The sequence below is a fragment of the Leptodactylus fuscus genome, chromosome 3, assembly GCF_031893055.1.
Source record: "Leptodactylus fuscus isolate aLepFus1 chromosome 3, aLepFus1.hap2, whole genome shotgun sequence".
Lineage (NCBI taxonomy): Eukaryota > Metazoa > Chordata > Amphibia > Anura > Leptodactylidae > Leptodactylus > Leptodactylus fuscus.
The window spans coordinates 172,029,090-172,042,300 of record NC_134267.1 but is presented as its reverse complement, the minus strand read 5'-3'; the positions used below and the strand labels follow the sequence as shown (position 1 = coordinate 172,042,300).

General features: G+C 38.8%; 1 protein-coding gene across 5 annotated transcripts in view; it reads right to left on the bottom strand.

Moving 5' to 3' along the window:
- Window positions 1–13,211, bottom strand: part of PLCH1 (phospholipase C eta 1) — a 209,383-nt gene that overhangs the window by 29,824 nt on the left and 166,348 nt on the right. For all 5 annotated transcript variants that reach the window (XM_075268765.1, XM_075268767.1, XM_075268764.1 and 2 more), the window contains 3 exons: window positions 8,888–8,953; window positions 7,868–7,950; window positions 2,681–2,761 (listed from right to left, as the gene is read on the bottom strand). In XM_075268765.1, coding sequence (XP_075124866.1) covers window positions 2,681–2,761; window positions 7,868–7,950; window positions 8,888–8,953 — 230 coding nt within the window. The remainder of the gene's footprint in view (window positions 1–2,680; window positions 2,762–7,867; window positions 7,951–8,887; window positions 8,954–13,211) is intronic.

The following is a 13,211-nucleotide window of genomic DNA, read 5'->3' as shown; positions in this document are numbered from 1 at the left end:
CTGGAGAATATATTGCAGATTGTGCAGTATAAAATCCTTCAGGGTAAGTAGAAGTACATATTGTGTGAAAGTCTAAGAGAAGAATAATCCCCTACTGGTCACTGATGTTATTCAAGGGGCACTCACCATGACCCAAGCATTTTATCAAAAGTTCATCTCTTGCTATGAAAGATAGGTTGAATCACTGGAGGAGTAATACTTAAAGGGGTTGGCCACTTTCAGACTATGTTTTTCCATGAGTAGTTGAGCTCTTCATTTTAATGAATGCCTAGTAAAAGTTATGTTTTAACTTAAAGGGGTTGGCCACTTTCAGACCAATATTGACAAACAAATGTACAATAAAAAAGATATACAATTTTCCAATATACTTTCTGTATCAATTCCTCACAGTTTTCTAGATTTCTGCTTGCTGTCATTTATTCTGTTACTCCTAGAGGATAAAAGTCTGACCATGGTCATGTGATTTACGGTCCATGGTCATGTGATGAGCAAACAGGTGTCGCTCGTTAGTCACTGCCCAGTAATCAGACATCTGCCTGGTAATCAGCTGTGCACCTGTGTGCTCATCACATGACCATGGACCGTAAATCACATGACCATGGTCAGAGTTTTATCCTCTAGAAGTAACAGAATGAATGACAGCAAGCCGAAATCTAGAACACCGTGAGGAATTGATACAGAAAGTATATTGGAAAATTGTATATATTTTTATTGTACATTTGTTTGTCAATATTGGTCTGAAAGTGGCCAACCCCTTTAAGTTAAAACATAACTTTTACTAGGCATTCATTAAAATGAAGAGCTCAACTACTCATGGAAAAACACTGGTCCTTTAGATCAGTGAAACATTCACTGTGTCTAGAACAGGATCAATCATCTCTGGTTAGTAATAAATTCCTATAGTTCAAAGACATACAGAGGATTAGCCAGACCATAAGATGTGGAATTGTATTCTAGATGTTATTATAATTCAGTAAACTGTCTGTAAACAATTAGTATCAAGTACAAAGTGTAGGTTTTAATAACCAATATCTCCTCCACACGTTTCGCCATATGGTTCCTCAGGTAGAAACCTGATAGATACCACACCACAGGACTTTAACAAACCTTTGTTGTATTAATAATACACATGAACAATTGTGAATAATTATGCTCTGGGAAGAGGCAGATGTGAGAGACTGTGTAAATGCTGCGTGTAAAAAACCCCAAAACACTGGAGTGTTGCGATATCCATGATTATCTCAGTGTGATCTAAACTTGAGACATACACAAAGTCCCAATTCATTGAGATTGTGTGCTTACTATTAGCCCATTCAATCAGGGTTTAGAGCACTGTTCATATGCTATCTCCAACTAAACAGCTGATACCACCCCCCCCCCCCTTCAGATATAAGTGCTCTCTTGTACTGTGCACATGCTTACTAAGAAGCATAGATAACACCGCAAGCCCATTTATAGTAGGCTACCACCTACACCTGAACAGCTGATATCGCTACCCTCTGTCTCTGTTACAGAGTACTCTCCCATGCTCAATGCACTAGGCTAGTCTCCTAATGGCTAGTGTCCCCCAGGATTTGTTACTAACCAGAGATTATTGATCCTGTTCTAGACACAGCGAGCGCGTCACTGATCCAAAGGACCAATATATACTAGGATATTGGTTCAACCAATGTAGGTAAGTGAACGCGCTCACTCGAGTAATGATATAAAAAGATAAGTATTTTATTCATAGAAGGACCAATATATGTTTTCCATGAGTAATTGAGATAGTCTCCCTATGATCATCTCAATATGAGTTCGGGTGGGTTTAAACACCCTGCTCCTCCACTATTTAGCAGTACTCAGCATCAATACACAGAGAATGGAGTAAGAAGCGGGTAGCTTTGTTCTCTATGCACTGGCCAGACCACGTTACTTCTGTTCAGTTAACATTCAATTATAAAAGTTCAGACACTACAAAGAAAACAGAGTTGTCTGCCTTTTGCTCCATTCACTGTGTATCTGATTCTTTGTAAAGCTGAATGGTGGGCGTGCTGGGTGTTGGCCCACCATAGATCTCATATTTATTCTTAGGATCAGCAATATTTTTAACCCAGAACATCCCTTTAAAACTGACAGCTACTTATACTTTAAAGCAACAAACATGAAACCCATAGATTGTAAGCCCTTGCGGGCAGGGCCCTCTACCCCACTGTGCCAGTTGGTCATTGTTAGTATTATATCTACCTGTATATTTTGTGTATTGTATGTAAACCCCCAAATGTAAAGCACCATGGAATTAATGGTGCTATATAAATAAACAACAATAATAATGAAACCCACTTAACCCTTCAAATGCTCCACCACTGCAGAGCCAATAATCCTGTGTCTCACTGCTATTGATTGGATATGGCTGTCACATGTCAGTACAGCCCTAATGTCTCCTCTCCACTGCAGTAAGGGTTCAGCTTGATTGGTATTTATTGGGAAGCACACCAAACCTTTCTGCAAATTTCTTTTACAAAGAAATTAGAAGAAGAAAATAATAGAATAAGCACCTCCTTGGGCCTGTCTACTTTTCTCCTATTTTGCTTTTATGTTCCAACCTGACTCTAAAGAATATAGCAACTGAAAAGGGGCAGTGGACCATTTTAGCGCATCCATGTAGCATTACATATAACTTTGCAGCATTCTCACTTACCTGTAATGAGCGTTTTCAAAATCCTCTTCTCCACCAATCCATGCACAAGTAAGTAAGATGCCATAGGTAGCTTGGCTCCACCTACAGTAATCAGGAGGTAATGTGTTCAATTCCCCTGCCTGCCCCATTCCTTTCCAATACTTCCCAACAGCAAGGAAAGAGTTAAAGTACAGGGCACTGGTTATAAGAACAGTTATAAGGAATACAGAAAGCAGAGCAGGACTGCTAGAGAATGATTGCTCAACAAGCCAATTGGATTTCATGCTCAAAGTCAACACTGAAAATGATGCCAGGCTGGTTCAGTGCAAAACAAAGTAATCAATTCTCATTCTCTACCAGTCAAGAAAGATGAGGAAGATGAATTAGAAGACCAGAAATGTATTGCATGTATGTGGTTTGTAGCAGGCTTTGGTATAGCAGGCAATTTATATCATGCTATGGATAAAAACTAATAAACAATTAGTAAGGATTGGACCAGTCTGCTATTCGTTCAACTATAACTGTAACACACATAAAATATTTTTTTTAAAAAAAATCAGATTTCCATAAATTTACCTTCAGAACAAAGAGACTCATATGTGTGCCTTACAGAGAAAAGGGGAGTACTCCAGTCTGATGCATTTACCACTTTTTCTTTGGATAAGTGAAAAATACTAGAATGGTGGGGGTCCAACTACTGGGTCCCCCATTGCTTTCCAGAACAGGGAACCCTGTTCCCTCCCTCCTGCCAGCTGCTACCCTTAAAATCTATCTCATAGACCGTTGGAACCTCACAATCCAGTAGGATTGATCTATCCAGTGATATAGGTGTTCCTATACTCTGCTACTAGTTATTCAACGTTGAAAAAGTGTAGTTACAAATAGATAACATATGGATGAGAATGATGTGCACCATGTATAAACAATCTGTACAAGACATAAAAATGTAGTAACTTGCATACTGTAGTTTAACTGATCTAAAATGTCAATATCTAAAGTAAATGGAGAGATCCTTGTCTTTCTACTCTAAAACTACATTGGGGATCTTAGAGCATTATGGGAACTCTAGATCAAATTTAGAGCTGACTACATAGCTAGGCCACATGTCACCATGCAGATAATTTGTTGTCTGCTGCCAACAGCAACTAGGAAAATTCGGAAATCAACTATAGTTAGAACAGCAGCATACCAATACAGATTCAAAGTGTTATCTGGGGTCCTTGAGTCTTGCAGACATAATGCACCCTGCAATGGCTGAAACTCAGCAATTTCAGGAATGGTTTGCATAGCATGAAAAGCATTCAAGGTGTAGGTGTGGCCTCCAAAGCCCACAGACTTTAATATAAGGAAGTATCTGTGGGATGTGCTGCAGAAATAAGTCTGATCCATGGAGGCCCCACCTCACAACTTACAGGACTTAAAGGATCTGCTGCTACGTTCTTCATTCCAGTTATCACAGGACACATTCAGAGGTCGTGTGGAGTCCGTGTCTCAACAGGTCAGAGCCGTTTTGGTAGCAAAGGGGACCTATACAACATTAGGCAGGTGATTTTAATTTTACTGCTGATGGGTGTATTCATAAATGTAACATGTGTACAGTATACTAATGTACCTGCTATTTATCCTTCCTATGTGCCGCAAATGTCAGAAGCTGAATGTGACTGGTGTGTAGATCAGTGAAAGACAATGGAAAGACAGATACAAAGAAAGAGACATATTGGACAAGATGAAGGGGTTGGCTGCCAAATCATGACCATTTTGTATGCATACCTGTGTCTGGATTGGTGGTGACAACTAATGCTGTGTGAATATGCAATGGAAAAAGCCACAGCTACTACTTACCTCGACTTTTTAAAGGGGCTCTATCAGCAAAATTATGCTGTATGAGCCCCACATATGCGTGAATAGTCTTTAAAAAGACTATTCAGGCACCGGTAATGTTAATTGAACCCCCCCCCCCCCCTGTTTTAAAATAAAACTATAAAAACATATATGTAAATCATACCTAACGTGCACGCTGAGCGGTGATCCACGGTCCAACGTCATCTTCTGGCATAAATTCCTATTCTTACGCCCTCCGGTCCTGGCTCTTCCCCGGCTTCATCTTCGTCTTCTTCCGGCAGTTCAAATCTGATTGGTTCAAATCGGGCATGTGCGCAGTGGCGTTCCTGCTACTGTGCACGCTCCGGCGCCATTTTTTTCAATGGCAGTGCGCACGCGCCGGATTTGATCCAATCGGATTTGAACCGCTGGAAGAAGACGACAAAGCCAGGGAAGAGCCAGGACCAGAGGGCGTCGTCGAAAGAAGAAGAAAGAAGAGGAAGGCGTGCCAGAAGATTACGTCGGATCGTGCAGGACCGCCCAGCGTGCATGCTAAGGTATGATTTACATATATGTTTTTATAGTTTTATTTTAAAACGGGAGAGAAGGTTAAAATAACATTACCGGTGCCTGAATAGTCTTTTAAACGGCTATTCACGCATATGTGGGGCTCATATAGCATAATTTTGCTGATAGAGCCCCTTTAACTTTTTTTTTTATCAAACCATAGTTTGTGCGTGACAAAGAAGGGTAAAAATATGCCAATGTCAATACCCACCTGGCATTACAGAGTCTAAGTAACATATCAAGCACCAAAAATAAGCATTTATTGCTTAGGAATGGTGGGAGCTAGAGAAAAAATTCTAACGGTGCTGGAATCAGTGGAGCGATGGCTATTAATTGATGCTAAAAACTAAGTTGGTGAAGGTGGTTAAAGGTCTTCTTTAAATGATACAGTAAATTTCTGTCTCCCTGCAGCCACCACTATGAGGTATATAGATGTATGCAGTTCCTATGAAACCCCATGAGAAAACCATTTTCAATACGTCCTTACATTCCAGTTAAATAATATTTTAAAGAGATTTTCCCACAGAAATATTATTATAAACAGAACCCCCATAAAAAGTTGAGATTACTAGGGGTTGAACTGGTGGTCCTATGTCTTCAGTTCCTTTTAAGTTAGCTTGGAAGAGAGTTGTGAGGGAAATGTAGAGGATTCACATACAGGCACTCCATATTTTTCTCCTTCTTTGACATTGAAACAGATTAACAAGTTAATTTAGAGATGCTTCCACCTATAGATATGTGACTGTGACTGTGATTAAAGCTTCTTTTTCGGAGAAGGGGAAAATCTTAAAGGCTCCCCTATACCTAACGTTTGTTTGTTTAACTGCTATTTTTGGCTAAAATCAAATTTGCACTAGGGTTTTAAAAAATTTGGAAGGTTTGACTGTCAACAAATAGTGAGCTGCAGAATGCTGATGGGTCATCCCCCCTTTGATTTGACCATAAACTAGCTTAGCCTTTACAACAAAGAATGACACAACACAACTTTTTTGTGTCTGGACTGGAAGAAAGCATAGCCAGCTGAAATGCAGCTCCCGTCATTTAGTGTCCTACTGAGTAAAATGACAGCATGTCCCATATTCTGTTGATGGCTTTACAGGACGATGTCAAAAATTGGAAACAAAGGCGTTTAACTACTGAGCTATGTATTGTCTAATGAGAGGTTTACAGGTTTCTAGCTGAAATAAACTGAAAATAACCCGAAAGATACACACTATAAATAAAAGTAAAAGGTATGCATCATTTTGTTTAACCATTCCCAGGCATATATATTACACCTTATTACGCTGTGTTTGTAAGCCAAAACCAGGAGTGGACGCTATACAGGGATAACGTATAATGGAAGTTTTTGCATCTGTTCTGTGTTTTCAACTCGCCCCTGGTTTTGCTTTATACACATTAATGTAAACGCTCACATGATTTTGAAGAAAAAAAAAAATAATACAAATGCCATATATTGTAAACCTGACAAATGCAAACAATGTCAAAAAGCTGCTTTTCACATCAAGGAGGCAACTATCATATATCAAGAGGCCCAGACCTGAAGGCAGCAGATGCATACTACTTGGGAATAGTCTATATGTGGAATTAGATTTAGTCAGAACTACAGAATTAGTCATTCACTAAATAATATAAAGGTTACTTAGTTTTCTAAGAATATTTCCGTTGATTCAGATAGCCAGGAGAGTTGAGGTATGGATTTGTTTTTATTGACCCCATTTAGTACAAGCTTCACCTCTCATCATGTAGGATTTTTGCCTGTATGGGAATCCCAAGGATTTCCTGAGCCATTCACAGTAGCTTGCTGTTGGCTGAACATTTGTTTAGTCACAGCTCCCACTATTACATGGTCTATCTCAATAAGGAGAATGTGGGAATGACTAATTTCCCTGGACAACTAAGGATCAGGCATGCTGAAAACAAATATGTCTGATCTCTCTCTATCCCAGCATTTCCATTCAGAAAGACAAAATATTGGCTCATCAACCAATCCCACCAAAATCATCAGGTCCAGCTATTCTTAAGATGGCTATACAATTTGGCCCAACAGCTAATCCTTTGGATCCAAGAACAGAGTGTGCTTGGGTTCCAGAGGTGGAGAAAGAGTAAGCCACTGCCATACACAAGTGTCTCCTATTATTCTACCTCTCCAAATATCTGTCTCTGAGAGTTGGGCATCCTCTGATTATTTGGAAAGTCAGACAAATATTTGCAGGTCTGGGTGACTTATGTAACGTGTATAGGTACCTTAACCAAGATTGTTGTCTGTAATAAAACTATGTAACTAGTGCAACCAGTTTTTGGCAGCTTCTCAGCTGATTCTATGAACATATATTGGTAGATGCCTGAATAAACAGGATGATTATAGGGTAAAAAAAAAAAAATCACAAACATGGCATGAAATAACAGGAAATTATGATCATAACTCCACTACACCACAGCCAGAAACTTGACCAATGCTTACTATGGGCTTGAAGTTCTTCATATTTTATCTGATCAAATCTATTTTACTGCTGAAGAATCCACAAGTATAGCCTTTGCCATCTGTGCTGACCTAGCTGCTATACCGGAGAAGACTAATTTGTCCTAACTGTAGGGAAGGTAATGTAGAGGCACAGTGGCCTCTTAATAATTTACACATATTATGAGCCATTGTTCTTCTACACAACATTGCTGGATATCATACACTAGGATGTCTAAGGTCATCAGTCTTAATGATGACTAATGAGGAGCATACATTATTAAGTGCATGTAAGCCCAGTGCTAACACACAATCACAATGAAGCAAAGGATTCTGGGTATGCTGCCACAAGCTCTGACCTGTGAATCTGCCCCGATTCCCTTGGTGAAGAATCTTCTTCCTCATCTGTACTACAGGATTTTGATCTGGATTTTGACGTTCTCTGCAGGATAAAAAAATGTATACTTATTCATTGACCGATGCATGACTCTTACCTGATAGACTGCCGGAAACCAACCCACAGGCAGATTCATGCCCAAAGAAAAAAATACCATTACAGCGAAAATTCTTCTTTAGTTTTAAATATACGTCATGGGTTTATGGATCTATATCACACCGGATGCAAATGTTTTGAACAATATTTGGTAATATTTGGTAGTTACAATAGCTAAAAGTGACCGGCATAATAAGAAGCATTTGGAAAAATGGCATAGACAGACAGAGGAAATGTGATGGACTGTATGGAGACAAAGATTTCACCTAGTTTAAAAAAAAAAAAACAATAATTATTGATAAAGATAAATAATTTGATATTGGAAGATGCAAATCTTCATGTTTATGGCTCTTGTAATATTCTGCCATTTTAAAAGCTAACAAAAATGAACATATCTGCCAGCACAATGAACTTGTGGAGTTCTGCTTTAACATTAAACACTATCAAATATCCTACATTTGTAAAAATAATTAGTTCACATGTATATTGAAGAGGACTCGACCAGGGGAGTAGTTGTGGGGTGTGCAGAGGTAGCAGTCCCTACCAGGTCCTGGAGGCTAAGGGGGCCTAAAGGTCTCATTACAACATAAGACACGTATTAAACATAGCGCATAAAAACCGTTTGCCCAGTTGCAGACAGGAAATACTACTATATCATGAAATAACAATTCTGCAACATCTTTTCTTAAACACTGCATGTTCTGGTTGTCCCTCCTATAACTTTATAAATGCATTAACAACAGGGTGTTACCAGTTTTAGACCATGCTTTAGGGGCAATGTTGCCTCTTCCGCTCAGACTTGAACAAAGATATCTCACAGTCCCAAAAGTTTAGCATTTAAAGCACTGGACTCTTTTTACACAATATTACACATATAACTCTTTACCTTATGTTTCCCAATGTTGCCCATTGATGATCTTTTGGATTTACCTCGATCTTTTGTGTCTGAATTCTAAAGAAAAAGAAAATGTTATTTTCTCTTGAAAAACTAAAATGTCCCTTATCCAATATGCACAGTGTGAATACTGAGTAGAAAACACAGATAAGAGGTAAACATGAGAAATCATCTATATACAGGAGCTAGAACATTGTCTGGTCTATCATACCAAAAATCAGAACAGACAAGATGTTTATTTCCATAAAACATCCTTCAGCGGTCATATTGTACTGGAATAATATACTATATAAAAGATAGCTCCTGATCCACTTATTGGCATCATAGCTTTGTACCTTTTTATTTATTTTGTTGAGGATTAGTTCCTACCGATCAACAGATTAGTCAACATCTGGGTCCTAAAAAACATATTTCTACCTACCTACCAGTTTTATGTAAAAAGAAAAATATATATATTTAGCATTTATATTCCTCATTATTTTATAGATCTGTTTACTATCAGTGAAGGAGAACATTGCTCCAAAGGATGAAAACCTGAACATATCTAGTCCTGGTCAGTTAAGGTGAATACAACTGAATCCATTGAAAGCAAACATCTACGAGCTAAATATATTAGCCGTAGCACAGAAATTTTTATTGCTTTATGGTCCTGACTACAAGATTTGGATATGATTTGTAACTTTTTAACATCATCAACCATACACATACGGAGAATGTACACCAGTCTAAGTTGTTGAGAGCTCAGCAGCTGAGTCCGCACTGTACATGGCAGATCAATACTAACAAGCTCAAGGACATAGCTCTGCAGTGATTCTAATACGCCATGCCTAATAGGAAGACCACAACAGACAAGAAGTGAAGCTAAAGAAATACTGAGACTCAGAAGAAAACACAGTACAGAGCCTGAAGTAGTCACACACAATTTCTGTTCAGAAGTTACTTTTTTGTTAAAGACAGTATTATAGAGAGCAAAATCCACCATTTCAAGCGTGTTGCAGAGTGCTTAGTAGTAATCCATGGGAATTTATTATGACTGGTGTTGTGTACATCAGTTTTAATGAAGTCCCTGACTGGCACCTGAAATATCAAAAAGTTCTGGCCTCTTAATAATTCAGGCAACCTCCTGTGTGCCACAATGGAAATCTATGTGATTCAGGAACTGGTGTAGATTATCTATATATCTCACACATTGTTCTAAGTGGTCACATGAGGCTCAGGGCTTCCGATGCTGTGGCCAACAACGAAGCACTGAGGGCACAAGTATGCTTCTTTTTTTAACATCCTCCTCAGTATCCCCATATGGTGCTTCAAGTCCTGGACAACCCCTTTAATAAGAAGGGATGAAAAGATGGAAAGCAGTATGACAGCAAGATCAGACTATACAGGGTTTGTCATTTGTCAACATTATTTACAAGTTCAATTTCCAATGCTGCCTCGTTTTCCATTTAGAAGAATTGGTTGCAGAGGTGTATATCTCCTTTCTTTTATTGGAAAACAATGTAATAGTTTGTAGTAATAAAAAGGGAGTATTGCTTAAAGGGATAGTCCCATGAAAAGAAACATGCCACAAAACATACAGTCATAAAATGTATTAATACATTCAATTATTAGAAATAAATCCGAATCAAGATCTATGCTCAGCTATTTCCCCCACAGTATTTCCTCTATTTATCTGATTGCCATAGTAAGGACCGCCAGGGGGCTCATCTGCTTGATTCTCCTGCAGGTCCCTGCTAAGTACTACCTGGTATCACTTCAGATTATTTTGATTTCCTACTGAGCATATACAACTACTGTTACATACTCCATTTAGAAATAGCTACTGGAAGGACTAGAGCTGTAGAGGGGTGGGTAAAGGGGCTAAAAAAAAGGGTGAAAATGGTTCTGCTAAGCAAGAGATGTTTGGATAGGTTTAACATAAAGGATTACATGCCTACAGAGAGTTTTTTTTCCCAATTCAATACATAACCTCTTTATTGTTCTAATTTACCCTTTTGTATTTTACTGTACCTCTTATCATCTATTAATAGAATAGGGGATAACTTCATGACCAACAGGTGTTCAATCTCTAGGACCCTCACTAAGTGCAAGAATGGGGGTAAGGTACTCAAGTCCTCTGTTTAAGAGAATGGACTTAGCTATCTCTGGTGCTCCCACAGAGATTAAATGGAGCTGCTCCATCAGGAAGGAAGAACCAAACCCCTGTGCTCAGGATCACTGAGGGGGTCAAAGTGGTTGGATGCCCCACTGAGTATGAAGTTATGAAGGATAAGTTCAAAACTTAGTACAAACCCTTTAAAGTGTGACTAAACTCCCAAAAAAGCTTTTGTTTTTTTGGCAGCCTTTGTGACATTAATAAATATTGTAATCTACTTTATTAGAGCAATTTGGCTCCTTCCTGTGAAATACTGCGCTGAAATCTACTTTTTGTCCCTTCTGCATTCTTTTCCCAGTTTACCTATTGCCAGTAGAAATTCTCTCACTGCTTCTCAGTGTGTGGTGGGCTCCTGTACAATGCAGGGAAGCTGAGGCTGAAGGGGTTAATTCAATATCTTTACCATTATAAAACTCAGAACAGCTGTGTCATATGAAAGAGTTTCTCATTACAATTAAATCTAAGAAACATATGAAGAAATCTTTTCCGTCCCGCACCTTCTCTGCACAGGCTATAAAAACAACTGGCTGTGCCCTCTTTGCTGCACAAAAAAGTACTGTAAACTTCTTGAGTAAATCTTGCTCCATCAGAAGACAGAACATATCAGTAAGAGACTAACCACCAGAGTGACAAACAGTAAGGGTGACTATACTGTATGTCTTGCTTGTTTTCAGCATTCATTTCTAGATTTATTATTCCCTTACCGACACCATAATACTCTGCCCTACTTAATAAACGGGCCTACATTACAGGTCTAGTAATATGTTACTAAGCTGATGGAAACTAACAGATAACACTACAAACTCATAGTTATAAATGTCCTGTATTCTGTGATAATAGCTGCTAATATGGGATCACTGATGTCTGCACTCAAAGTACCAGAACAATGCTTATGCAAAAATTCAGATGCGAATATATTCAGCAGAGGCAATATAGGTTACTGAACACCGTGACCCGCACCATCATTATACTTGACCTATTATACCTCTATATTTTCAGAGAAATGGCAGGTAAAACTTTTTGTGCTACAGTTAAGGGTGAATAGGATTAAAATGAGAAACCGGCATTTAACTTGAAATTATGGGGACACTCAGGAAAATGTCACAAACAAGTGTAAGCAAGATAACAAAAAAAAAATACAAAATGAATACAAAATACTTCTAAAGGTGAAGTGTAAACAGCAAACGGCCAGGTTTTACATAGACTAGTGCTTTAAGCATTTGCTAATTTGCCAAATGCAGTAAAAGCCAAACAATGTGCAGACAGATGCTGTCTTTATCAAGCCATCTGAATGTTACAGCAACAAAGCTTCCCCTGGGACACAGAGACCAAAGCCAAGAAAACAAATCAGCTTATTTCTGTATACAGAAACCTCAACAAAGCTATTTAAATCTCCAGCATTGCCTGCATCACCCAACATGGCAGTCATACGGGAACAATCCATACCTACAAAATGATTGACTGTGTGGTCACCGAGTGTCAAGATCTTCAAGGGCGAGTTTCCAGCAAATGCAACTGGTTGTGAAAAGACGCAGAAACTCAACATGTATTCAAGCGGTGTTAAAAGAAAGTTTTTCTTTCCATTCTGTAAAAAATGGGATACTCCATGTGGTGGTCACTTGCCAAGATACTATATGCGCTTTAAAAATGAGGTTCTTAAAGATTCTTTCACATTAGGGTGCACTTCAGTGGATCTGCTCCATTGCAGGAGAAAAATGACAGGCACCAACGGGGGTCCAAAAGTCCTGCCATCTGTCGCTTATAGAAATATTTGACAGGAAAGATGCCTCTGCATGTGATACTCATTTCCAATGTCAGCCTGCACTGTGCATGGTCCTGTCCCAAGGTACTCCCCTATTAGTTAGAGGCTGCACCATTCCTTCACAATCATACTGAATTCCCATATAGTGTGTCTGCCTCCCTCTCCTTTATTTCAGTTTCCTTTGCACCATGCTAGGAAGGTGAAGGTGAAGGTGGTACATTGGCTCCAACTTATCAATAAATATGTCCCTTTATATCAACTACTGTATATTAGTAAGAAATATCCCTATAAATTTGGAGACGTCTGAGACATGTTAGTAGGTTCTTTGCTATTTATAGTGGGTCAGAGTGTATAGCGTGTATGAATGGACAGCGTGTGAGGTGTGTATTACCGCTTAT